Source organism: Cupressus sempervirens, chromosome 8, assembly GCF_028749045.1.
Source record: "Cupressus sempervirens isolate cs-2001-9-10 chromosome 8, ASM2874904v1, whole genome shotgun sequence".
NCBI lineage: Eukaryota > Viridiplantae > Streptophyta > Pinopsida > Cupressales > Cupressaceae > Cupressus > Cupressus sempervirens.
Genome location: NC_143125.1, coordinates 840,710,844 through 840,737,058, shown reverse-complemented (window position 1 = coordinate 840,737,058; position 26,215 = coordinate 840,710,844). Strand labels below are relative to the sequence as shown.

At 35.6% G+C, this 26,215-nt stretch overlaps 1 protein-coding gene across 2 annotated transcripts in view; it reads right to left on the bottom strand.

Moving 5' to 3' along the window:
- The window catches only part of LOC149545039 (K(+) efflux antiporter 2, chloroplastic-like), a 188,746-nt gene extending 163,583 nt beyond the window's left edge, over nucleotides 1–25,163 (bottom strand). Inside the window, exons 1-5 of one of the 2 annotated variants that reach the window (XM_089795540.1) lie at nucleotides 24,960–25,163; nucleotides 24,701–24,793; nucleotides 21,940–24,006; nucleotides 1,680–1,848; nucleotides 1,254–1,344 (exon numbers count right to left, since the gene is read on the bottom strand). In XM_089795540.1, coding sequence (XP_089651666.1) covers nucleotides 1,254–1,344; nucleotides 1,680–1,848; nucleotides 21,940–23,993 — 2,314 coding nt within the window. In that variant the 5' untranslated portion in view covers nucleotides 23,994–24,006; nucleotides 24,701–24,793; nucleotides 24,960–25,163. The remainder of the gene's footprint in view (nucleotides 1–1,253; nucleotides 1,345–1,679; nucleotides 1,849–21,939; nucleotides 24,007–24,700; nucleotides 24,794–24,959) is intronic. The other variant, XM_089795539.1, reaches the window with a different exon arrangement.
- Between the last annotated feature and the right edge of the window lie 1,052 nt (nucleotides 25,164–26,215).

The window sequence follows — 26,215 nt, the reverse complement described above, 5'->3', positions numbered from 1 at the left end:
GGGCTGCAGAAACAAAACCAGCTACATGGTCTAGGAAACCCTTCACACTCGCAGAAAATGCATGAACACCAAAATTACAAACTCTTGTGGCATTCAGAACATGTTGCATGCCTTTCCACTCATGTCTAGCAAAGAATGTGTCTGTGAAAAGTACGAAAATGTTGTGTGGCTAAAACATGCAAGAATAAACACAAGTTCATGAACAGCAAACCTTCATGTGATGCCTACGAACAAAGAAAAAACACCTTTGATTTGCAGGTGAAGAAAAACCCTCAAAAATACTGCCCTCAATTTCCCTCAAAAAAGCTTCAATTTTTCTAGATAGATCAATAAACCCGTTTAGTTTGAAAACCATGCAGAGCATGAATTTCAAAAATTTGCCAAAGGATCTTTTTGCTCTGATACTATGTTATAAAATTTGATAGGTTGATATTAAACAATGAAAATTTGATGTCCTCAAATAAAGAAGTTACAAACAAAGAGTTTCTGAAAAAGAATCGAACTAACAAATAGAAACTACCTAAACGCCTAAACTTATGATAACTATTATAGAAACATCACATTATTATTCTAATAAAAGAAATGTAATCAGCAATATGAACATATATGGAAAAATCTATATGTTAAAATTCAATTGGTAAATTTATTTGTATCTCTTGGTCATTAAAATGCCTTTAAATTTAAAAAAGAGAAGGGTTAGCTCTCTTTTTTGTTGATTTTTTTGGGTGGTTAATAATAATATATTTTATTTATATTTCAATATAAGATCTACATCACAATTCCATAATCAAAATTAACTGGTCCGAGAGGAGAAAAACCAGTCCTCCTGCCTCCAAGAAACATACCCCGCCCTTATACTTTAAAAAGGCCATACTCAGACAAGAAAAATGCATACATTTTACTGCAATTTAACAGCTATCTACATTTTTTAGTGAATTATTAAAAAAAAATCCTGATTAAATCCCAAATGTTAAAAGAAAAAAATCTTTAACTTCCAGTTTCGTGGGTTTCTTCCCAACTAAATACCATTATTTTTTAAAATCTTTATCCTTTGGTTTCTCATATAAATAACTCCTATCACTTTCAGGGTTTCATCACAGAATCGCAAGGGCATGGTGTACAAGCAAGATAAAGTGATTTTCTCCCAAATTTGTTTCTGAATGAAAGTAATTTGCATTATGTGAATTCAATATCATTACCTACCAGGCTATCACTGTCTTATAATACTTTTTTGTAGCTATTACTATACATACCTCCTGGGATTTTCTGAAATAGAGGTACAAATATCACACTTGCTAAGAGAAGCCACAATATATCAAAGAGGGAGGTCTCTTCTTCATTCACCTGTCAATATGAATTCTTCTATTAAGTCAGTAAAGGTGTTGAAAAGTGAATATGTTGGTTAGTTTAATTCTTGCTTAACAATGACATGTAGAATTGCACAGCAAAATCCCAAAAATTATTTTGCAATCATTAATCAGGTTAGAACCAAGCAAGAAAACACAACACAAAAAAAGCTTACATTCTAATTCACGCTTATATAGGAGCCAAAAAAATTATGAAGAAGAATTTTACATCTGAAAGTAGCAGCTTACCAAAAAAGAATAGTTCCTTAAGTTTGTAAACAAGATAGAAAGAAGTAAAGATTATCAAATAATGGGTAGCCACGATGTACAAACCTCCTGATGTGGTAACTTTTCTATAAGGCTCTTCACTTTATTAGAAATTTTTTTGACCTCCCTTACTAAAGGCCTTGCAGTCATTGTAACTTCTTCAATGCCACTCACTACACTTGTTGGCTGAATCACTTGCATGCCTCTCTCCATTCTGTTATTAACATACACAGCCCTGCACGAAGATCAGATAAATTAAAATGCTATGTTGTAAGTAAATAAGAAATAGTAGACATTAGAAAAAGAGAAAACTAAATCCAAGATCTTGGATGATAAAACCTCATAATATAATAAGACAAAACACATGGCTTGCAACCTTAGACTCCTCAAAGGTAGCTTTGAAACAAATAAGAGCATATGATGTTTAAAAACACAATTCATGACTCTAGAACTAAGGTTCCCCATAAAACTGTAAAACATCTTTAAAAACTATAGCCATAGCGTACTATCCAAGGGCATCCATGACTTTGGTCGAGTGACAGTGTAATGGTATTATATATTTGCAATATATCATCTTCACCAGTGTCTATAAGATATTTCCTAGAAAACGTGGAGATACAGTGACATCCTAACTCCACTTGAATAATGTCTCAGAACTCTGACAATGTCAGCCCTACTCTATGCAATCATCTACAGTATTGCCAGAAATTTACAAAATAAAGGAAATGAATCGCTATAGAGAAGTGGCTGTGCTTCTTGTAACTGCCAACTACCAAGACATAAAGATCTTTAAAACTGTTATATTACTGTACCATGACTATTCTTTCAAAAGATGAATAAGTTGACAACTGATAACAATGAGACCATCTTGCAACACATTTACCCTCTTGAATTCCGTACATAACTTTTATTTTGCATGATATAATAATGCAATTTAAACTTCTACCATGGTGTTTTGTCTCCTTTAAATCATCATTCTTGTATCTCACACTCTGACTGATAATCTACACTCTTTATCATTTACATTATTTGTTTGCACTCATTATATATTTGAAGTTGAACAAGTGTGATTGATTTTTCCCAGGGCACCATGGTCCCTAAAAAGCAATATCAAAGCCTTCAATCTCTTGTGCATTCTAGAGGATTTCAGTTTCCCATTAATCCTTCTACATCCTGTGTATTGGTAAGGTCTGGCTACAAGAAGTTGATCTCAAAACTCACAACTCTTCATCATACCTTCCTTCATTATATCAAACTAGAGAAATCCACAGTTAGAGCAGCACTGTGCACGTAAATGTCCGAGAATCATTGCTCAGTTTGCCAACCTTTGCAATGCATTCAAAATCATCGACTCTGAGACTAAATACACCATTTGCATGCCAAATACCAGTATAAATTTCAAGTCAATCTAGATAATCCTATTCTTGAAGGCAGAATGGAAGCAAATCCTCTAGATGATTGCCTAAACCTAATTTTCTCATTCGACATGATAATCAGTATGCTAATGAAAAAAGAGATTTTCTGCACATTTTTAGGAGTTTACTTTGACCCAACTATGGACAGCACCAAGTCTCCAATGTGGATCTGTTTATACAACCTTCCATTGATAATGCATGATTCTGGCCTAATTCAAAGTCTGGTTGAAAAGGTTGGCCATTTTATCAGAATTGACAAGAAGCGAGCTGATTCTTAGAACAAATTTACAAGAGTTCGCTTCTTGGTGGATGTTTGAAAGCCACTTTCTATCCATCAATCTTACCTTCCCAAAGTGTTTGGACTCAATATATTAATTATGGACTTCCCTTTAGTTGTTTTCGTCGCAATAATTTTAAGCGCAAGGTAGTGCCATGCATCTGTAAGTCTTCTTCTGGATCCTTAACTAATTATTTGCAAAAGTAGGTGCACAATTCTCGTTCCCCTATTGCAAAACTTGTTTGGAGATAACATGGCACTTTTTTAATAAATATCATTTTTCTCTCATTATCCAGCAATGTGAGCAACCTTTGTCAATTACCATTTGTTTCTTCACAATTGGAAGTTTTAGGCCAGATGGAAAATCTGCCACCTTCAACGGCAAATATTGATTACCCTAGTGAGGATGATGTCAGTGATACACTAGATTGCAAAAAATAAAGGCCACTTGGCTTCTATGTGATCCTTACTACTGCCCAAATGTAAAGTAAAAAAAATCCAAACCAAATTGTAGGTCCTTAGTAAAATACAGAGGGAAGAAATTAGAAGCAGAAAGTGAAGAAAAACATAAGCTTATACTAAGAGTGGGGTGAATTAGTATAAGGCCAATTTTTCGCTTATTTAACAGTTTAGCGACCAAAATGAAATGATTAAGAGCATCCACACAACTAAGAGACAATATTTTACATGAAATCCCTTTCAAGAGAAATCCATGGTGAATGGCTCAGCAAAACGAAATCTTCTTTACAATAATTTGTAAGCGCCAACATATAGGAGGCACTGTTTCCCCTACAAATGGACACCAAACCCACAAGAGACATCAAGCTCTTTCAATGAGAGGCGCCAAATTCCTGATCTCTTAAAATAGAAGTCACCAATCTTCAAATTACAAAATGAATATATGTCAACTTAATATAAAATATCTTATCAAATCTGCTCATATCTTATCTCCAAGTCTTCAAAAAATCTCTTTCACAAATATTGCATAATTCACTCCATGTCTTCAACAAAAATAAGGTCAAATAGAACTCATAAATCTGCTCAAATTCTCCTTGAAAATCTGTTTGAATAGACTCTTATTTCTACTTTTCATACACAGAGATACTTGTGAATTGCTTATAAAACAAGCCTCAAAAGTCTTCTATTTATACCCTCCAATATGCACATCACCACCAAAAAAAACTACACCTCTTCATTCCAGTTGTCCAGGCAGAAAGCATAACAAATTTTCTATTGTTTGTATTGTCTTGTGCAATGTGGGTGCTAGCTCCAAGGAGGTCATCCCTCATTGGGAAAAAACAATTAAATTTATCAAAAAAATGTATCATTCCTCTCAGTAAGGAGTGGCTGGTATGAGGGGTTCATCCCAAAAATTTAATATTATTATTTCACTTCTAACTTGCCTCCAAACATGGACACCCATAATCAATTGCTTGAGGGGATGACCACACAAGCAATATTTGATTCAAAACCCCCACAATCCATCACAAGGACGGAAATGTTGCCAACAACAAGCCACATGCACATGGGAGAAGAAATGTCTGCTGAGTCGGAAGGGTTTGAGTGCACAATGGGTTGCATATGATGCAAGAGGCGCACAGGAAGTCATATCCAGGCACTGATATGGAGGATGTGCAATGTTGATGGCAGTTGCAAAGGAGACGGGTAGATGAAATGGACCAAGAAAGATAAGGTGGTCGGAGAGATAGGGGATGCGAGAGATAAGGGGACCAAGGAGAAATAAGGTGTCTAGAGAGATAAGGTTGTCGAAGAAATAACGAGTCGAGGAGGGACAAGGAGATAGGAAGTTCAGGAAAAGAAATCTGCAAGAAGCTAGTCGGGAAGGTGTGAATATCTTCATTAGTAGCTCACCAAGGATGGATCACCTATTGTAATGCCACTGGTTCATAGCTCCAGTCAAAAGCGTTCACTGATCAAAATAATTAAATTGCCTCTCTCTTTTTATCAATGAAAACACCATCACAGTGCCATAAATTTGGCACAACTTAATGCTCCATCCATTACGCCACTAAGTTGCCCTCTAACATCAATGATATTAATCCATGTGGACGCTTATGTATGGGAGGTTTCCAATGGGGAAGGATCTTAATGAACAGTGGAAACCTTTCTCTTGTGAAAGGACAGATGGGAGGTTGAAAGGATAGAAGGGAGGTCCCTTCAATAATTAAATTACCTCTCTTTTTTTATTAATGAAAACTCGATCACAGTGCCATAAATTTGGCACAACTTAATCCTCCATCCATTATGCCACTAATTTGCCCTCTAACATCAATGATATTAATCCATGTAGATGCTTATGTATGGGAGGTTTCTGTAAGAATTTGCCGAAGGGAAAAATTCACCTAGGAACTAAGAACTCAAACACAAGCACAACTGTACACCAAAAATGGATATGATCAATTAATCAGAATATGTCCTAATACATTGCCCTGTTCAGTATGTGATATATGCACACACTAGGAGTGCCTGTGTATAAAGGCCTCTCAAGAAGCACCTAGAATGTCTTTAGAAAGAACCAAGAGATAAGATAAGCATCATGACAACTAAGCACATGCCTTATCCATCATTCTAGATGAGTGGATAAAAATGGCAAGGTTATAGACACCATGTGCTTAATTAGTGTGCTAACTCCTGTGTTGTAGACACCATGTGCATAAAGAGGTGCAGACTCCTATGTTGTCAACATGACAACTCACAAGAGTACACATTCTCCTAGGTGGCTTATAAATAAATAATAAAAAACATGCAGTAAACTAAGTAAACTTAAGTGTAAATAGTGAATACTTATTTACACCAACACCCCCCCTTAAGTGCAACTTGGAGGAATGCACTTAAGCTTACGAAAAACTAGGATGAAATGCATGATGGGTCCCAGGTTACTAGGCCATTTTAGGTACCCATGTACATAATGAAAATGCAACTCTCTCATAAAGCGGGGAAAGAGGGAAAACCTCATCGAAAAAACCCTCTCCCAAAAAGAGAGATGAAAAGGGATGCATGGATGGATGGAGTAATCAAGACCCCCCCATTACGACATACATCAAGCATATACAAGAGAAAAAAGGAGAAGGACAAAACCCCCTTAAGAGGAAAAAGTCCCCCCAAAAAGAAGAAGGAGACGAGGTAGTCCCCCTCCCCTAAAGGTAGTGTGTCGATCAGTGAGAAATGCTCCAATGTAAAAGTTAATCCATGACCTTTGAATGATGTTCCTCCCCTTTGGAAGAAACAAATGCAAGGGTACAAGTGAGATGCGTTCCCTAGATGGAGAAGGAATCTCTATGATGATCGGTATTTCTAAAACCTGTTCAAAAGTCCCTGTGTCGATACTAATGATGGCTTCCTCCAAAACTGCTGAAGAGAAGTGCCAATCGAACAAGGAGTGTGGTAGAGCCTATCTCAAGAAACCAATAGTCTTCTCAAATGTGAAAGAGACCTCTTGCAGATGCTGTACATGAGAATCCACAATCACGCCAACCTGGAGAGATTGATCATGTAGAGAATGTGCAATAACTGTAGAAGAATCCTCCTCAGCAAAGAGAAGCAATAAATCATCATAAAAGTCTTCCATATCCACTGTGTGTGACTCCAAGAACAGAGTTGAAATGTCTGGCAAGAAGACATCACCTAGAAGACCATAAGTACCCTGTAGTATTGAAGTACATGAATCTATCACTACGGCAATAGAATTCACCTCAAAAAGGAGATGAATATCATCAAGAATGTCTCCCACATCTTCAATGTGAGACTCCACAAACAACTGTGCAAAGTCTGAAAGGAAGTCTTCGCATGAAGGTAGAGTAGGAAGACATATAGTGTCCTGTTGTATTGAATCTAAAGCATCTATGGCTGGAATAGGATCAGTAGGAGCAATAGGAGTTAGAGGTGTGATCTCATCTGGAGTTGAAGAAACCATAGCTGGAGTGACTAGATGTAGAATGTCCTCTGGAGATGGAGGATCACATGGATCTCCATATGCTTCCCAAACAGACAGCCAAATATCATAAGGAAAATGTGCCAATCTAAGAGGAGCAAAAGATTCCTTACCCATACTTTTAGACAAAAAACGACGAAGGTTGACAACATACGTCCAATTAAAATATGGTGGTAATGTATAGAGATAAGGAAGCAATTCTAGATGTTCTCTTAGATGAGCAACTATCAAGGTACTCCATTTGTGATAGTTCCTTGTTGTCAACTGTGGTCTAATACTAGACTGACAAATCTGACAAGACTCCATGAGATCAATCAATGAACCCCCAAAATATCAAAGAGAATTAAAGAAACCCCCCCCTTTTGTATGATTTAGGCACTTGATAGCCACTTGCCAATTTACGGCCTATTTCTAAAAGCAGTATTTCTGTCCACAAAACTTATAATCTAATTGCAGATCTAGAAAGTAGACAAAAAAATATGCACTTTCAAAAATAACAGAACCTAATTATGTGTCCAGATGAGCCCATACCAAGCATTTGAAGTGGCAAAAATTAGGATTTGCGACTTGTAGAAAAATTCAAGAATAGAGATGTCAAACTTCCTACACCAATGTGTAGATCACGAAATCCTACTCCAAAACAAAAAAAATTGCTCGCAAAAAGGAGTCTGTATGAGGGAGATATCGCTGTTTGAAAATCACTGCTGCTATTTTTTTTTTTTGAATCGCCGTCGCACCTCCAAAAAACAAATGGCTCTAGATTTTGCCTGAGGGGTCCAATTTGGATTTAACAAAATCCGCTCTAGGGGTTTTTGGACCTTCTAAATGTGATGCAAATATCTAATTTGCACCAGCAAGCTTCAATCTTCACCAGCAAAAAATCTCTCCTATGGTCCTATGGCCAAAAAAATTCTGAAAAATAATGTAGATCTGAAAAAAATAGCAGAGATGCAGATGAAAAAAATGCAGATCTGAAAATTAAATGTATAGATCTGAAATGATTATACCAATGCTGCAAATCGGTCCTTCGGGTGCCAATTTGCAAAAAAGATTTGCCTCACAATCAACTTTGGCTTAGGATAGGCAACTTTATAGCCGATTTTCACCGAATCAGCATTCCGGACGCAATGGTGAGGTCAGATCTAGTGCTGGACACTCCCAATTTCTGCGATACTCTAGAGTCAGGCTACGGTGATGAAGCAAGATGCAGGTCTTGAACGGCTTTGTGAAGGGGAATTCTCCAAGAACTCTGATACTATGTAAGAATTTGCCTAAGGGCAAAATTCACCTAGGAACTAAGAACTCAAACACAAGCACAATTGTACACCAAAAATGGATATAATCAATTAATCAGAGGATGTCCTAATACATTGCTTTGTTCAGTATGTGATATATGCACACACTAGGAGTGCATGTATATAAAGGCCTTTTAGGAAGCACCTAGAATGTCTCTAGAAAGAACCAGGAGATAAGATAAGCATCATGACAACTAAGCATGTGCCTTATCCATCATTCTAGATGAGTGGATAAGAATGGCAAAGTTGTAGACACCATGTGTTTAATTACTGTGCTAAGTCCTGTGTTGTAAACACCATGTGCATAAAGAGGTGCAGACTCCTATGTTGTCAACATGACAACTCACAAGAGTGCACATACTCCTAGGTGGCTAATAAATAAATAATAAAAAATATGCATTAACCTAAGTAAACTTAAGTAACTGTAAATAGTGAATACTTATTTAAACCAACAATTTCCAATGGGGAAGGGTCTCAATGGACAATGCGAACTTTTCTCTTGTGAAAGGATAGAAGGGAGGTCCTTTTACTTGATTGATTAAAGTTTTTCCCTTGACATGAAGATGAACCTCTTAGGGTATGGTTTTAAGTGATTCTGCTTTAATGATTTGGATTCTAGTTTGACTTCTCAATGTTTGGTGACAAGACACTTTGAGCTTAGTCCCTAAATACATTTTTTTTCCAGATGTTTGACTCATAGTTCTCGGATGTATTTCTTTATTTCTCTTTACATAGTGCCTCAATAGATTCCCTCCATATACATCAAAAGAAAAAGAGATAGTGGAACAGCTACTACATTAACCATGAGAATGGCATTATTTTTATAGATACCTATAATAGTTTTGTAAAGTAGTTGAAAGAAGCCTATTGTCGTGATCAAATTATGAGGATCAATAATTTCGACTATTTTGTAATGTCCCCTTCTCTACGCTAGCCTTAATGGCACCTAGTTGGTCTATCTTTCCATTCGGATAGGCTAACAGCATATGTTTTAGGATGCCGGCTAGTCACAGAAGTTTGGGTTTTAGTTGAGGAGATTTAAATGGGAAATCCTAAGGTTTTAGTTACTTTATTTTATTGGATTGAAATGTAAAGTACTTTATGATTTAAAGTCACTTTAGGAGAAATTGACTTAAGTGACTAAAAGACGAAATAGTCTTTTGTCCCACATTGCTAAGTTGTTTGTATCTCCACACACTTCGAGGTGATAAAAGGAAGCCTTTTGCATTGGGATTCACACAACAAATATATGTTATTTATAAATCCGAATGGTTGCTTAATTGTGACTGGAAATTTCCCGAAGGACAAAAACCCTTAAGGAAAGGAGTGAGACTAGATGCAAACCTAGTACTCATATTGCACTATCAGTTTGAAGTTCGATTTGGAACTCAGAGACTAGGCAAGAAGCGGAGTTAATAAGCAGTAGGTAGAGGAACTAGTCAATGCACTGTATTACCCCTCATAGCATATCAGTTGTAGCTAAACAGCAATCAAGGAGATAGTCATTTCAGGAAGGAAGTCATCAGTGTGATATTGGGTAAGTATAACCTTGCCATCTCAAGTTTATATTGTGACAAATTCTTTCCACCATTGGAGTTCACAAGATGAAACATGGATGAGTCAGCATAATGTTCTCCTCATAGTGAATATATGGCACGCAGACACCATCGTTTCTGAGTTGTTTGACAGGAGAAGTTAATATTCAAGTGGCAGTATTGGTGATAACCACAGAGCAAAAGATGTGTTGGTAGAGGAATAACGTGAGAACACATCATACTGATTGGGTATGACCACGGGAGACCTTGAGGTGTTTCACGGCATTCTTACGTAGCAATAGAAGTTGTGTTAACCGCCTCTAAAGCACAAGTTCAACTCCCTTCAGCACACGACTGGCAAAGCAGATTTATGGTGGTCTACGGCAGATTGATTAAGAGACGGGAAATGGTGTCGGTTTGAATACATACTGTCGCATTCAGACTTCATTCACTGCATTCACCATCAATACAGGTTCCTCCTTGTCGCAGTGAGAGCAAACCAAGAACTGGTCCTAACCTAAAGGTGGAGACGTAGGATAACCGCATTGCCGGTCTGGTCACGAACTTGGTCTACCCATAACACCTGGGAATCGAGTTTGTCTCATCTCTAAACCATTTGTGCAGTAGTATGTGTTAATGTAATCATTTACAGACTAGCCTTCTGTCATTGATATTTTGTATACACAACTTTTACTGCTGTTAATTTCATAAATCAATGTCACCCTTTTGGCTATTAGACCAAAATTAGTGTTTATGCTGAAGCTTTCATTCTAATGATTATGTGAGCATTCTCGGTTATTCAAGTTAGAGGATCAGCTAAGTGATAGTAAGTTAATGTATGATAAAGGTTTACTGGTTTTATGACAAATGTTTGACGGAAGTCATTAGTCTAGATTAAAACTAAATTGAGCAAATCCAGTAGAGGACATTTCATATTTCCAATTTTTCCAAGGTTGTGACTATCCGATGAAGAATCTACTAATAAAATTTAAACCTTAACTCTAATGTCCCCATCAAAATGTCATAATTAAGAAGAAATTAATTATTTAATATAAGTTTTGACTGAATATTGTAAAACTAATATTAAATAACTAATATGTGACTTTACAAAGTTGATAAAATCATTAATAACCGTTTGAACGGTTTGCACAGGAAAATAGAATATAATGAGGTTCTCAAGATTTGCAAATCATCATTCAATATTTTATCACTGTCATGAAGTTTATTATTCTCAGATTGAACCCAGTCAATCACCTTCACCAATGAAAGATTTGGCTTAAGTAGTAACTGGAAGAGTCATCCAAAATCTTCACTTTGAACATCACTGAAGATTTTCAAGAAGAGGATGAGGGGCTTTCATTGAGATAGTATCATTAGTGGATTTTCTCTATTAGTTGTGATTTCCATTACAAAGTGCATGAATATTTTATGATATATAGTCGTGATTTCCATTATGGGTTAAAGATTATTTATTACATTCTTGGCAATCCTGATATATATAAACCATTGTTTGAAGTTTGTGAAATAATAATATTGTGTATGTGAGATGGTATCGATATGAGAAGTGCCATATCAGTGTAAAGCATATTTGGACTCATCAACGAGTCCCAATATTTTGTCGAGTTTTATAGAGAAAAAATTGCCAGAAAAATTCACCAAGTTTTTTCCCAAAAACTCAATGAGTTGTTTAAAAAACAATCGCTCATGTTTGCAGTTTAGGGTTTAAACTCAAAATAGAAAAGTTCAATTTATTTTCTAATGAGAAATAGTTGTCCCATTAATACCACTAAGATTTGCATATACAAACTATTTTTGGGAAATGCATGTCTCTATAATCATATTTGTGAAACCATGTTTAAATTGGTAGTATTTATTTTAATCACATTCAAAACCACTGCATGTATACTCTCAAGTCTGTCCAATAATAGAAATAAACCTGACCTCATATTGTCATCCTTGTGATCTACTCCTATCAACTATTCTATCCTAAACGACACAGTTGAAAAGCTCTCATTATTTAGACGTACTTTATCTTCTAAAAGACCTTGCAAAGTTTTTCTTGCACAAATGAACTCTCAATTTGTAATGCCTTGCTTAAATCATTCACTCTATTTGAAATACATGTCTAACTACTACTTTTAGTTATAGGTCAGGTAAAAATGTTGCCAGTTTAATATGAAGCTGCAAACCATCCACAAAATGAAAGGCCTTCAAATCCAACAGCATAGTTTCTACTAAGAATACATGTACCTCAAGCAATGAATAATATATTAAAATCTTAATTTCTAATTTTTTTAAATTAAAACTGAAGCCAACTACTTTTTTGCATCATTCCAACTTTTCATTAAAGAAGGGGGCTATTGTCTTTACAAAGAACTAATTTAATGAAATTGTCATTTTGTACCCAATTTATATATATAAACTCAACTTGTTTCTATTGTGTTCTCATTAATTGACTCATTAGATGCATCTTCTTATTGAATTTTGCAAACAAATGCCTTTGTAATTAAATTTATGTTGTTTTTTAAGTTCCTAAGTTTTTACCAATTTTTTTCCAAAAATTGGCCAAGTTCTTTTCGAATTTTTTTCAAGCCTTGGCAAGTTTTTACCGAGACCGCAGTTTCCAACTATGGGTTAAAGTATATGGGTGAATTGAGTTGAAGATGATAGCAGCAATAGAGATCCAATATACTTGTACCAATTGTTTGTTCTTTTTGTTCTCTACAGTGGTATTTTTCGCTGCCAAGCTTCTCTGATTATCATTTATCTTTGATGTTGTCAAGACATGTATTGGTGTGTCATCTTATAGTCTATAATGTTCATGTGTCATTTTGGTTATTCCTGGCATCGTTCATATTATGTGTATACTCTTTTTGGTTTGCATCCTTTATTGTATCTAGCATCCTTGTAAGCGTGTCTCTATCCCCGTATATGTTGGCAATCTCTCATCGTTAGCATTAAATAATTCATTATAGTTAATAGTAGATGATATGATCAAATCATTGGTTACAAATATTAGAATAATAGATAAGCCTCTATTATTAGTTAATGGTTATCTATTTGTAATCTATTGTAAATATTAGAATGTTTCTAATATTAGTTAATATGTAGTTATCTGTTAGCTTTCTTTCGTTTTCTTTTAACTAGAATAGAATGTTTCTATTCTTTACAATCGTTTCCCAAGGAAACATTGTTTTATTCTTTTGTATTTATTAACCTCTCGGTCTTTGTTAATATCAAGCAAATATTTACCAATTACTTCTTAATATGGTATCAGAGCCACTTCTTTAAAAAAAATCATAATTCATAATTTCTTTTCTGAAATTATCAAACCCTATTTTCGAAATTATTTTTCTGAAATATTTGCTTCGAACTAGGGTGGGTCTGAGAATTTTGACCATCAATATTCAGGCTTTTTTTTTCTGACTGTTTTTTGGGCATTTTTATCCACTTTTTTGCACATCTAGGGCTGGATGCGATGCTAAGGGTTTCTTAAAACCCTCAATAACAGATTTGTGCCCAAAAACTGTGTTTTTTGCTGCAAATTCACCATTGATTTCAAGTTTTTTTCAGCCCAGAACGTTTTTGTTCGAAACCCTAACTTTTTGATTCGAAAAAAATTTCTAATTGCAAATTCTTTGTGAGTTTTTCAAGAGCTCAGCTGGGGGGTCGTCAATTTTTTTTTGGTGCCTCAATTTTTGAGCCAATGGATCCAAAAACCAACAACATTTTCTTTATGAGTTTTTGGAGCTCTCTTCTAGGTACCCCTTCATATTTTTTGGGTCTAATGAGTGCTAAGTGTTCCATTTATTCCCATGAGAGATGGATTCATGTGTGAATCACTACTCATGAAACATGAATCAATGAGTTTGACTGAAGAACTACACAGTTAAATCCTGATAGCAATATCACAATTTGAGTTGCTATGGAAATATCTCCTACTTATCACTTGATAAGCTTAAGGGGCTTTCTAATGAATGTTTCATAAGGCACAACACTTGGTGAAGGTTTTGCAAATGGGGTTGCAAGCAAAGTGGGTTTAACCATGGAGGAAACTTTGTTGTTAAGTGTGCTCAAGCTGGAGCAGTACTGGGATGGGTGACCTCCCGAGAAGTCCCAATGCTTCACCTTTGTGAGCATCACCTAGATACAATGAGTGCTATGCGTTCAATTTATTCCCATGAGAGATGGATTCATGTATGAATCACTACTCATGAAACATGAGTCAATGAGTTTGACTCAAAAACTAAATAGTTAAATCTTGATAGTAATATCACAATTTGACTTGCTGAGGAAATATCTCCTACTTATCACTTCATGAGCTTAAGGGGCTTTCTAATAAATAGTTCATAAGGCACAACACTTGGTGAAGGTTTTGCAAATGGGATTGCAAGCAAAGTGGGTTTAACCATGGAGGAAACTCTGTAGTCAAGAGTGCTCAAGCTGGAGTAGTACTGGGATGGGTGACCTAGAAAGTATCGGTGCTTCACCTTTGTGAGCATCACCTAGATCTAATGAGTGCTAAGTGTTCCATTTATTCCCATGAGAGATGGATTCATGTGTGAATCGCTACTCATGAAACATGAGTCAATGAGTTTGACTCAAAAACTACACAGTTAAATCATGATAGCAATATCACAATTTGACTTGATATGGAAATATCTCTCCTTCAGATCTCACGGCAATATGACTTTTGTGCCTCCAGCTTTCGAAGTACTTTTACTTTCCTTTTGTATAATCATTTTTTAATAGCCAATGAATGTTAGAGACAATGAAAGGAAGTGTGATCAAGATTCAACTCCAGAGCTTTACTATTTTTAGTAGAATTTATGTGATTGGCAAAGAGATATATATTTGTTTTGTCAAAGAAATATTAGAATCTTTTGTGTAGTCTATTTCTGGTGTGACGGAGAATATATCAGGGGTCTTCAAGATTGATGGTGAGTACATTAAGTTGTTCATTTCAATTTGCAAAGCTGGATATAGTGTGAGTACATTTAGCATATCTGAGTATTGTGACTAAACTTTGTAATCATATATGATTATTGTGTATTGAGGATTTATTTTTCAAGGATAGAGATTTTGTGATTAATTTGAAAAGAAAGATAGACTTTTGGTGGGCTGGGTTGTTTCCCTCATTAAAGAGAGTGTTTCCCAGGGTATTTAGGTGTTCTTGTTTCATGTTGTTATTTTCATCTCCGCTTTTGCATTCTTGTGTACTTCTGTTCATAAATTTAACATGGTATCAAAGCGAATTTGAATGAACTTGATCCTGAACCAGAAGTATTCTGCACTTGTGTTCTTTATTTCTCCTTTTTCAGTGTGTGAAAATGGTGGACGAGTTGAAAGCTAAAAATAGGTTGGATGGGTCTTCAAATTTTGCTGCATGGAAGCCCAGGATATTGGTTGCTTTTAAGGAAAAATGATCTTTTGGATTATGTCAATTCTGATGTTGCAGAGGCATCAGATGATGCTGAAAAAATTCACTGGAAGAAGAACAAGATCTTGGCTAAAATAATTGTTATTGATTCAGTCAAGGATCATTTGGTTCCTTTAATCTCAAAACTGGAATCAGCTAAGGATATGTTCAAGACACTCAACAATTTATATGTGTTTTACAATACCAATCGAAACAAGGCGTAGACTATTGCATCTTAAGATGACAATAGGTGAATCTATGGTTTCATATTTTATGAAAATTAGAAAATTGAAGGACCAGCTTAGTGCAATCGGTGAAAAATATTCAGAAAAAGATCTGGTTATGCTTGTTATGAATGGACTTCCTCGTTTTTTGGAATCCTTTATTCAGGATGTTAGTGAAAGAGATGAGCTTCCAAAATTTGATAGATTAAGGGAAGCTTGCATTCAAGAAGAATGCAGATTAGAAACAAGAGGAAATAGTCAAAGATACCATCATGAAGATGACCATGATCTTGTGGCTCACACTTGCCGATAAAAAGTGAAGAAAGGGAACTTTAAGAGGTCTGGAGAGAAAAGTTTTGAATCAAACCCTGACTTCAGGAAAAAAAAAGAGAGACCTCTATCGAGTTCAACGTTTTAGGTGATAAATTTGGTCCGTCAGCAAGAGATTGCACCATAAGACCAATGCCTCATGCTGCTGTACAGGTTGAGAATTTTTCTCCTCGAAAGATGTCTAGCAATAACTCTGAAGATTCCTTATTCATAACTGCGCTTTCCAGCAATGTTCTATAAATAGTGACACATGATTGATTGATAGTGATGCTTCTCATAATCGAAGTAACATATATTCAGTCATCAAGAAAATACAGAGGCTGCTAAAAGAAACTCTATACTTTATGACAAGCCCAGATTTCATTGATTAAGGAAGACATATTATTGTAAAAGCACCATATAATTTATAAATTGATGGCCAGATGGCCGCTATGCAGTGGCATGAATAAAAAAGGAAGTAAAATGAGAGGTGAAATGCCAGTCCATGAGGGAAAACAATGATGTTGGTAGTGCTAAGTTCAACAATGTTATCATACATACAATACAGCACTTTATGATTAAAATGGAATGAGTGGGAATTCGACATTTGTCATGGGGGGGGGGGTTAATTATAACCAATGTTCTATTCCCACTTGAACCATCTTTAGAAAAGAGATGTTCGCTCACAAATGTGCAGATAAGTATTCTTAATTTTTACATTTAACTAATTATTGTAGTCTCACTCCTATTTGTAATCCTATACATACTATAAGAGTTACTTGCCTTGATCTTTTCCTTTATGTCTGAGGATATTCTTGAAGGAAAAGAAGGTTGACTTTACGTGTGCTACCAAATATTGAGCAGACTCAATCTTATGATAGTAGCTCGAAAGAAGCTGTGATCTAAAATTCATTATCATCCGATGACCAGACTAGATAAAGTAAGGCTCTTAAAGCGAATATTCTTGATGATGATTAAGAGGTAGTTCGACACTTCTTCAAAGGCAATATAAGAGTTCAGAAGGTTGATATTCAGAGGAGTCTAAAAATACATGGTGTGACTGCATGTTTTTAAAACGGGCCTACCCATGTATACATCATGAGGAAGTAACAACTTGTCACCAAAAAGTAGGAAGATTGATATCAGATTCAGAGGGAGTTCGACAGACATCCTTAGGCGAAGAGAGCTCTACAAGAGTAACTAAAGGACCTGACTTCCCAGGATCATTGTTTAGAGGGAGAATTTTGAGGTGCAATCCTTTGTAAATGATATCTTCTCTATGAGGAGAAGTTCTAAGTGAAATTCCTTGTAATGCATTCTTTTATGCGAGAGAATTGAGGTGAAAGCCTTTGTACCACCATCTGACTTGGTTTATGGTGGTTACTATTTCGCATATGATATGTAATGAAAGGTGACGACTTTCATGTGTGTAAGGTCACTATTGTAAGGTGACGACCTTATCAATAGTTTGACATACATCCTAGATACGCTACATTAACTTGTAGCACCTAAATGTGTTGGATGTCTAGGAGCAAATTTTATCATGGTTCTTTGGGCCAGATTTTGCCGAACACCGTGATAACCAACTCATCATGGTTCTTTGGGCCAGATTTTGCCAAACACCGTGATAACCAACTCATCATGGTTCTTTGGCTGGATTTTGTCGGACACCATGATAACCAACTTGTTATGGTTCTTTGGGCTGGATCTTGTCAAACACCATGACATTGTTACTATTATAGACCACACCTAAGATGGTGTTTAAGCTTATTTTAAAGTTATGGAAATTGTTTCAATTGTGTGTTATAAAAGGTAAGAAATTTAGCCTCATAGTGAATTGAATATCATACTAAGATGATATCTCTTCATATACTTGAGAGCATAATTTGTTCTACAAATCCTCCCTAGCTAAGAGGGAGTGATAAAGTTGTAGCTTAAGTTGGATTGATTCAATCTGATATACATTATTGTTATTGGTAAATCATAATTTCCTATATATACTTATACATGTTAAATAATATATATTATTGTATATAATACACACACACACATACACACATATATATTGTTATACATATTATATAATAATATATTATATATATGGTTATTTATATTACTAATATATTAATATGTTAACTAGTGATGATTAACCGTAGAGACATGTCTCCTCCTCTCTTATTTATAAGCCTTCATTTGCATTTGGAAAACAATCAATACTATGGCAATGGCTAGTACATTTGCAGCAATCCCAGAAAACAACAGGCTTCTCCTTGACCACATGTTAGGGCAAAGAAGCAAGCATGCATCACTAGACTTTTCCTACCACTAACGATCCATTGGCTTATAGATGTTAGGAGAGATGCTAGGAGTGCTTGATATCTTCTAACCTCATCGCCCCAACACATGTATCCTGAGGATCAATTGCTACGTTGTACTTAAATTTTGAGATTTGAAAATTAACTATTTTAGATTCGCCCATTGTCATGTTTGTATTTCATTTTTGCTTGGTGAATATTTACTTTTCAAAGTCTTGAATCCTTTTACATTATACTTGTGTGTAAAAAATGAGGGTACTAAGACCCATTGATCCGATTTGATCATTTATGGGCACTAACATAATTCCTTTCCTTTTTCCTACTAAGGATCTAGGTGGATGAGCTTGAGAACCTTCATGGTGAGGATAGGAGTACCTCAGACCTCTAGATTAGTGTGTCACTTTTTGCAACTGATGTGGTCATTTATTAGTCACTAACCATTCTCAAACTGTACATACAGTCATTGATACTCCTAGAGATGGGCTTTCCAGGTTTCAGTTCTAGATATGTGTGCTAGTGAACACCACAACAATGTGAGCATTCCTTGGGATTCAACTTACTAATTCAACTTTCAATATTATGCCTGTCCTCCACCACAAACATTGTAAACAGCATTGCCTCCCTCGCAGTATTGGAGCTCCAGTTCTTCAAATATGTGCCTCTTGGAACAAAATATTAAACTGGCCATGTAATTGCAATGGTAAGACATGAAAAAACAATTGTTGGGATTTAACACAGAATGATTCAAAATCCAAGAGAAATCCTGAGGATAAATGCTAAAATTACATTATTTGGTGTGTTATAGTGGAAGACAGAATAGAGCAGTTACTACACAAAGCAAACATAAATTCACTTCACCACAAAGACAACATTGCCATAGAAATAAAGCTCAGTTCAAGAGTAAATCACATAATGCAGGAGTGTGACAAACAGAATAATGCATTGTCTCGCATGTAAAATTCTGATGGATATAAATGTAGTGGTAAATAAAACCTCCCACCTTGAGCAACCACTGGAATCACAGTAGCAAGCTAAATGAGAGAGCATGGAACTCTTGTCAAACCAAAGAAAATTTACAAGATGAGAATTGTGTATGTCTAGATTATGAAATCAGCGAGGGTTGGGAAGGTTATCATTAGGTAATCAACAATATCCTAGAGATTTAACCCCATTACAGTGTGATTGTACTGGAATTTATCTGGACAAAAAATAGAATTGTTCAACCATTGTAATATCCCCATCTTTTTAGCAACTTAGTGGAGTTCTTAGCCTTTACATTCTCCGAAAGCTAAGTGAAGAAATAGGGAGAAATTAATTAAATTAATTTCTTATGAAGTCATTAAAAAAAATTAAAATTAAAAGGTGACTTTATATTTAATTAATTTAATTTTCTAGAAGCACAATTAACTATTGTATTGCAAGGGAGAAGCTTCTAGAGAATGCATTTCTAGAAATACAATTAATTTATTATATTGAAAAGGGGGAAGCTTCTAGAGAATACAATTAAATAATATTTTATTTCCTTCCAAAAGGGTGAAGGAAAAGAATAATAGAGGTGAGAACTTCATTGTTAATCATCCAATTATTGTGAATTGCATTTGATAAGAACTTGGGAGAACTAAGGTTTCTAATTTCAGTCAGCCATTGGAGAACGTCACCTCTTCAATGTTGCAATCATTTAAGGTGGTGAAATATCCACTGAATTTGGTATTTAGGAGAGCTTCAATTCAAAAGTTCTATTTGTGCTTAAATTGGAGAATACATTCATTGTTGGCTGCTACAGTACGCAAGAACAATGCTGCACTACAATACTTATGCTTAATTCATCTCCATCCTTGAGCATCACTATTATCAGGTTCCTCTTGCTACTATTAGTAGTTAACATTGTAATTTTTTTAGAGCATATGATTTTGTTGTAAGAATTCATAATCAGGTTTTGGTATTACTGTAGTCATTATTTTAAGCCATTTGTCTTGGCAAACTCATAGCACCATTGTACATGAGAATAAATTCAATAAAGGAGATACATGTTGCATACCATTTGTTTGACGAAATGTCCATCTAATAGCATCAAACTTGCATGGATATGGATACGGATACAAATACAAATACGGTATTGGGTACAAATATGACCATTTTTTAAGACCACCAATATGGATACGACTGGACACAACATTAATAAATAACACAAACATATATTTAACATAGTTTTTAAGTTATTATAAGAGGTTTTCATTACTTCAAAAGCAATATTGACACATAAATATTTACGAGTTCATTTATCACTTCACAATATGTAAACATAGTAGAGTTGCATTAGTAGATAACCCAAAAAATGGGTTGCTGAAATAGAAAAACATTTTATTTGTCTTTCTCATTTGGTGCAAGTTTTGTTTAAACCATTTTTTTTTAAATACTTTAATAGAGTTTTTTTCAATCAAATTTGGAACGATTTACATCAAATCTTTTAAAAAATCAAATCCCATAGTATTTAGCATGGTTGGAAAATTAAGTTATTTTAGGCAGACATGGGCACAATATTCGACATGTATTCGGGCAGTATCGGATAGATTTCCAAATTGGATAGGGGGATACATGTGCCCAAGGAGGGATAGAGGAGTTTCCGGCAACTCTGAATAGAAGATATGATCAGCATAATAGTTGTATGTCAATTGTTTGTCAAAATGTTAGTTGGCTGAAGGTATGCATTCCATATCTAGTTTCCATGTATATGCATTGAAAGTTCCAAAAGAAATGCACTTGCATATTAGTTCATTGTAAGAGGCATTGTAATATCATCTGCAAACATTCTAAATTTTTTAGCATTGAAAGGCAGCAATACAAGTGTTTGACAATATTCCTTGCGCTAAAATTAGTCAGTTTGGGCAACGGATACTACAACTATAAATACTTTCTTCTGCAAGAAAGCTATGTGGTACAGAAAGGTCATATTACAGCAATGTTTGGTTTCAATGAATGGAATACCCATCTTATTATCCAATTGCAATTTGCAGTGAAATTAAATTTGTAGCTAAGACATTATGTTATTGTTTATATCAACATGTTGCAAGTTGTTAAGTTAGTTTTGGTTGTATAATTCATTCAGATCTCACAATATATCACTAAGTCTACTGGAAACTGATAGGAACACTGTAAATCTTTACTCCATGTAATATCAACCAACAATAGATGTTATAGAAGCTACTGCTCCTACTTATGCCTAAAAGGAAATTGCATTTAACGTGTACTTAGCACCATTTTTCTGCCATGCCTATAAGTAATAAGAAAGCAGGGTGAGGATGGATGGGCAAGTGGTCATATCATTTTTTTTATAAGGAGAGACAGACAGACAAGAGGACAGACAGACAGAGGTCAAGTAAAAATTATTTTTGATATGGCTACTTTGTAGAAAACTCAGATTGCAATCAATGCACAATGTGCATATGTCTATGTTGCATAGGAAATGAATCAACAAGTACTCATAGAAGAAAAAGGTAAAGCAGCTAGAAAAAATTACACCAAGAAGATAATGCTCTCTAATAAAACAAAACATTTTAGGAATGTGTTTTGGTAAAGAAAGTCTACCCAGCACCAAGCAGTAGCACTCCCACAACCAGCTTTGGCAACTGATTTCTAAGGGAAGAAACAAATCCAGAAAATACAGTGCCTGGAGTGAACTCTGCTCCATCATCCTCAAAAGAAAAGAAAGATGCAGAAAAGAAACGTGAGGACTTCTTTGTGGATGTCATCGGAATACTATTGTTAGCAACATCCTTTGATGTTTCCATCTTCTTTGGCTGAAATGAAATATTTGATTTGTCCTGTTCGGTTTCTTTTGATGTATACTTGACTCTCTCATGTTCGGTGTCCTTTTTGATCTCTGTCTCGGCCATAACATTCTCATGATGCCCAGATTTAACAGAACCATCTAGCTCCTCCACATCATGGCCAACATGGGAAGGTCTTGAATATGTCTCTTCTCTTACAGGGAGAATCTTCTCATGTAAAATAACTGTCTCCTCTTCTCTTCCACCATTTTCATAAACAGCAATACCATTCCCTTTACCTTCCAGGGATGCATCAACATCAATTTCAGCTCCATGGGTAGACATTTTATCCTTCTCTAGAAAAGTGTCTAAATCTGGTCTTTCTACAAGATCATCTTTGGTGCTTGAAACACTCTGTCCAGCATTTGCAGCACATTTCTCTGCTCTCTGAAGAGCTAATTGTGCATCACTCACACACTGAGCAGCCTCAAGCTCCAAAGCAACTGCTTCTTCTGCTAATGCCATCACATTTGCAACATCCTCATCAGCTTGTGCTGCTCTTGCTTCTGCTTTGTCTGCAATCTCAATTAGACGATCAGCTTCTACTTGCAACTCTAGCTTTGATGCCTGGATGTGGCGCAGATCTGCTTCACATTTTGCAAGTTCAACCTCACACTTCCTCAGCTCATCCTGAAACATGTCCAGTGCAATTTCTTCCTCCAATTTGGAAGAAGATTCCAATTCTTGAGATATTTCTTGACCCTCCTCCTCTGTAACTGTGGTATCTGTTTCATGGCCATTTAGTTTCTCCATTTTTGTCTTATCTTCATTAAACTTAACAGAGACATCAGATACCTCACTAATTCGTACATTTACTTCATCTCCACTTCTTGTACTTTCAACTATATCTGTTAGGGTGCTGGATGCTACTAATCTCACTTTTTCCTTTATCTTTTCCTGTGCTTTCTGTAATGCCACCACAGCTAACTTTGTTTGAGTTTCTGCAACGGACACTGCTTTTTTAGCCTTGTTGAGTGCTTCTTCTGCTCCCGTTTCGTCACCAATCAATTGCTGGACCATGGCTATGGCATCATCAGCATCCTTACGAGTCCCTGCTGCTTCGTCTCTCAATGCAATTGCAATCTCAGAGATTCTTTGAGCCTTTTCTTCAAACATGTTACTATTCTTTCTGGCATCCGCCAATTTCTTCAAAGCATCTTCCAATGACTGTTTCACTGACTCCAGTGAATATCCTTCGCCTCTAGTACACTCCTCAAAACCTTTATCTGCCTCCTTATCACCTCTTCCAGAATTATCAACACTGTCGTCTGTTAAATTTGAAGCCATGGCAACAGTAGAAACAACATTTTCTGTCCCTCCCATAGCATCCCCTGTCAATTCTAATCCAGTGCTCCCCATGGCTTCCCCACCACTTTCACCGTAGAGCTGACTGTAATTTTCACCTTTGCCCTCGCCAACTCCTTCCGATTCATTATCATTCCCTTCCCCAGCATTATTATTTTCCATCCTATCAGCATATGCCAGTGAATCACCTCCTTCCGACTCACACCTTGTTACATACTTTCTTCGTCTAAATTTCACTGACCCGGCAGGTAAATTCAGACAAATTTTACGTATATATGTACTATTTCTACGAGTCACTATAACATCTTCCCTTTCCTTACTTGCCTTTACCAATCTACAAAGCTTGCTGCTAACTCTTTGCAACTTATCTGTTGAACTTAAAGAAGAAATTAAACCAGGCCCCGATCTGTGCGAAAACAATAGTTTAGGAGGATTGCGGAAATTCAGGCCAGTGACCTCTAGTTTCACCACGCCCCGACCGTACAGGGCACCAGGTATAGACTCCATTATTTCCGTCAAGCTTCAATAAAAAAAGTACATTTTTAAATATTAATTACATCCCCATCAAAATAGAAAACATAAAGAAATTTTTAAATAATAATAATTTTCCCAAAAGAATCTTCCAAATTTTTCATAATGCAATACTCCTCAAAATTTCTATACAGAAACCACAAGAATCTGAAACCAAATTCTTCAGCCCTTGTAATAATTATATAGATTCTCTATAAGAAATCGACTGTCATTTTAATTAAAAAGTTTAGATTGGATTCTTCTATAATTATTTATTTATTCTTAACCATAATGTCAATAAAACGCTTAAGAAGATAAAAATATCAACAATTCTCGGTAGATTTGTTAGGCAAGTTATTATTCTTCACATTGTGGATTGCCAAAGCTTTAAGTAAGCTTTAGGTCTTTAAACTAAGATCCTTGTAAAATCAAAACAATTGTAGAAGACAATTTGAAATTAAAATGCGCACTTCATGTAATAGTTAAGAGATTCTCTCTGATACTCAATGTAATCATTAGAGAAGTCTTTAAACTATTTATCACTCGCAATCATCACTTGTCTGTATCTATTTATATATGTTATAGAGTTAAGCACATACCATACTCTATCCAATCCCTGATTTGCTCTAAAGAATCAGAACCAGAAATAGCTAAAAATAAGACTATTCAGAAATGGGTTTTAATAACCAAATCTTTGTTCATGCCTGTAAATTTGACGGATATCCGAGCTTGAAATGTTCTGCCGTCTTTTACCGTGTCAGTTTCACATATACTTCAGACGTTAACAGACGAAAACTCTGCATAAAATAGCTCTCTGTTCAACTTCAGAAACGTTTTCGTGATAAATAAACCAGAATAAATAAATTTACAAGATTTCAGCAACGTTCTATGAAGAGACATCCGATGTTTTGATAGGCAGCCTCTGTTAGGGTTTTAAGATCGGAGGTTTTCTTTCTGCAATACCTGTAAATTTTGACGGATATTTTAGTTGTTAATGCTCCGCTGTCTTGTCGTGCGAATTGGATGTCTATTGACAGAAGTCCAACGCTAAATGAAATGGCTGCGCGACGGAGGAGATAATAAAACGGAGCAAAAAAAAACCTTATAATCCGCATATTTAGAAATTCAATATTTAAATGTATTTGGATTTGAATATGCTTTTTAGTTGGGACGTTATGGACAAGAGATAATTGTATTTTATGGGGGTTTGACGTAACGAGATATTATTTTCTTGTCTTGAAAAGATGCCTCGACAATTTTAAGCATCCATTTTTCCACGTGTGCAAAATGGGTACAAGCAAAAATTCAAATTGTATATGTATAGTTTTAAGATTTTCATTCAACAAATGAATGAAAGATTTTAATCAAGTCTACGAGACTATCATAGGAGAGCCTTTTTTATATTATTTTTTTTCTATTTTTATTATTCTTTTGTAGATTTTAATCAAAAAGTCAAAAATTTAGTTGATTTTATTTACTTCAAAGAAACTATGCATGTTGTTCGCTTTTAAAATAGACTACAAATTGAATAGCATAGCATAGGGGAATAGCATAGGGGTTTTATCTGGGAAGAAAAATGCAGATGCACGGTGGTCTGGTTCGCACTAGGGCCTGTGAGCCCTAGCCCAACCTACATCTGGTGTTTGGGTCTGAGCTCTCTAACGAGCTTTTTTGTTGATCTCGAGGGGAAATCTTTTTGTTGGCAGGGGCATGTGTTGGTCGAACAATGGTCTTGGTTGTTTTTCAAACCATGGGTAGGAGCCTTTAGTTTGAGCCCTGCCCTAGGTGTGTTCTCGGTGAGGGGCCTGCGGGCTTTTGCGATTGTGGGGCTTTTGCCCCGTCTCTTTCTCATTTTGTTGAGTCCTGGTTTGTTTGCATGGGGGATTGAGGCATAGCCTCTTCTCAGATTTCATTCGAAGATATGGAGATGGGTGAGCCATCTTCTCTGTTGCATGTTAGCAATAAGGATCTTGTGATATTGCTATCAGGATTTAACTGTGTGATTTTTTAGTCAAACTCATTAACCCATGTTTCATGAGTAGTGTTCCATTTATTCTCATGAGACATGGATTCATGTTGAATCACTACTCTTGAAACATGGATCAATGAGTTTGACTCAAAAATCACACAGTTAAATCCTGATAGCAATATCACAATTTGACTTGCTGTGGAAATTATCTCATACTTATCGATAAGGATCTTACTGGTAAATCCCAATC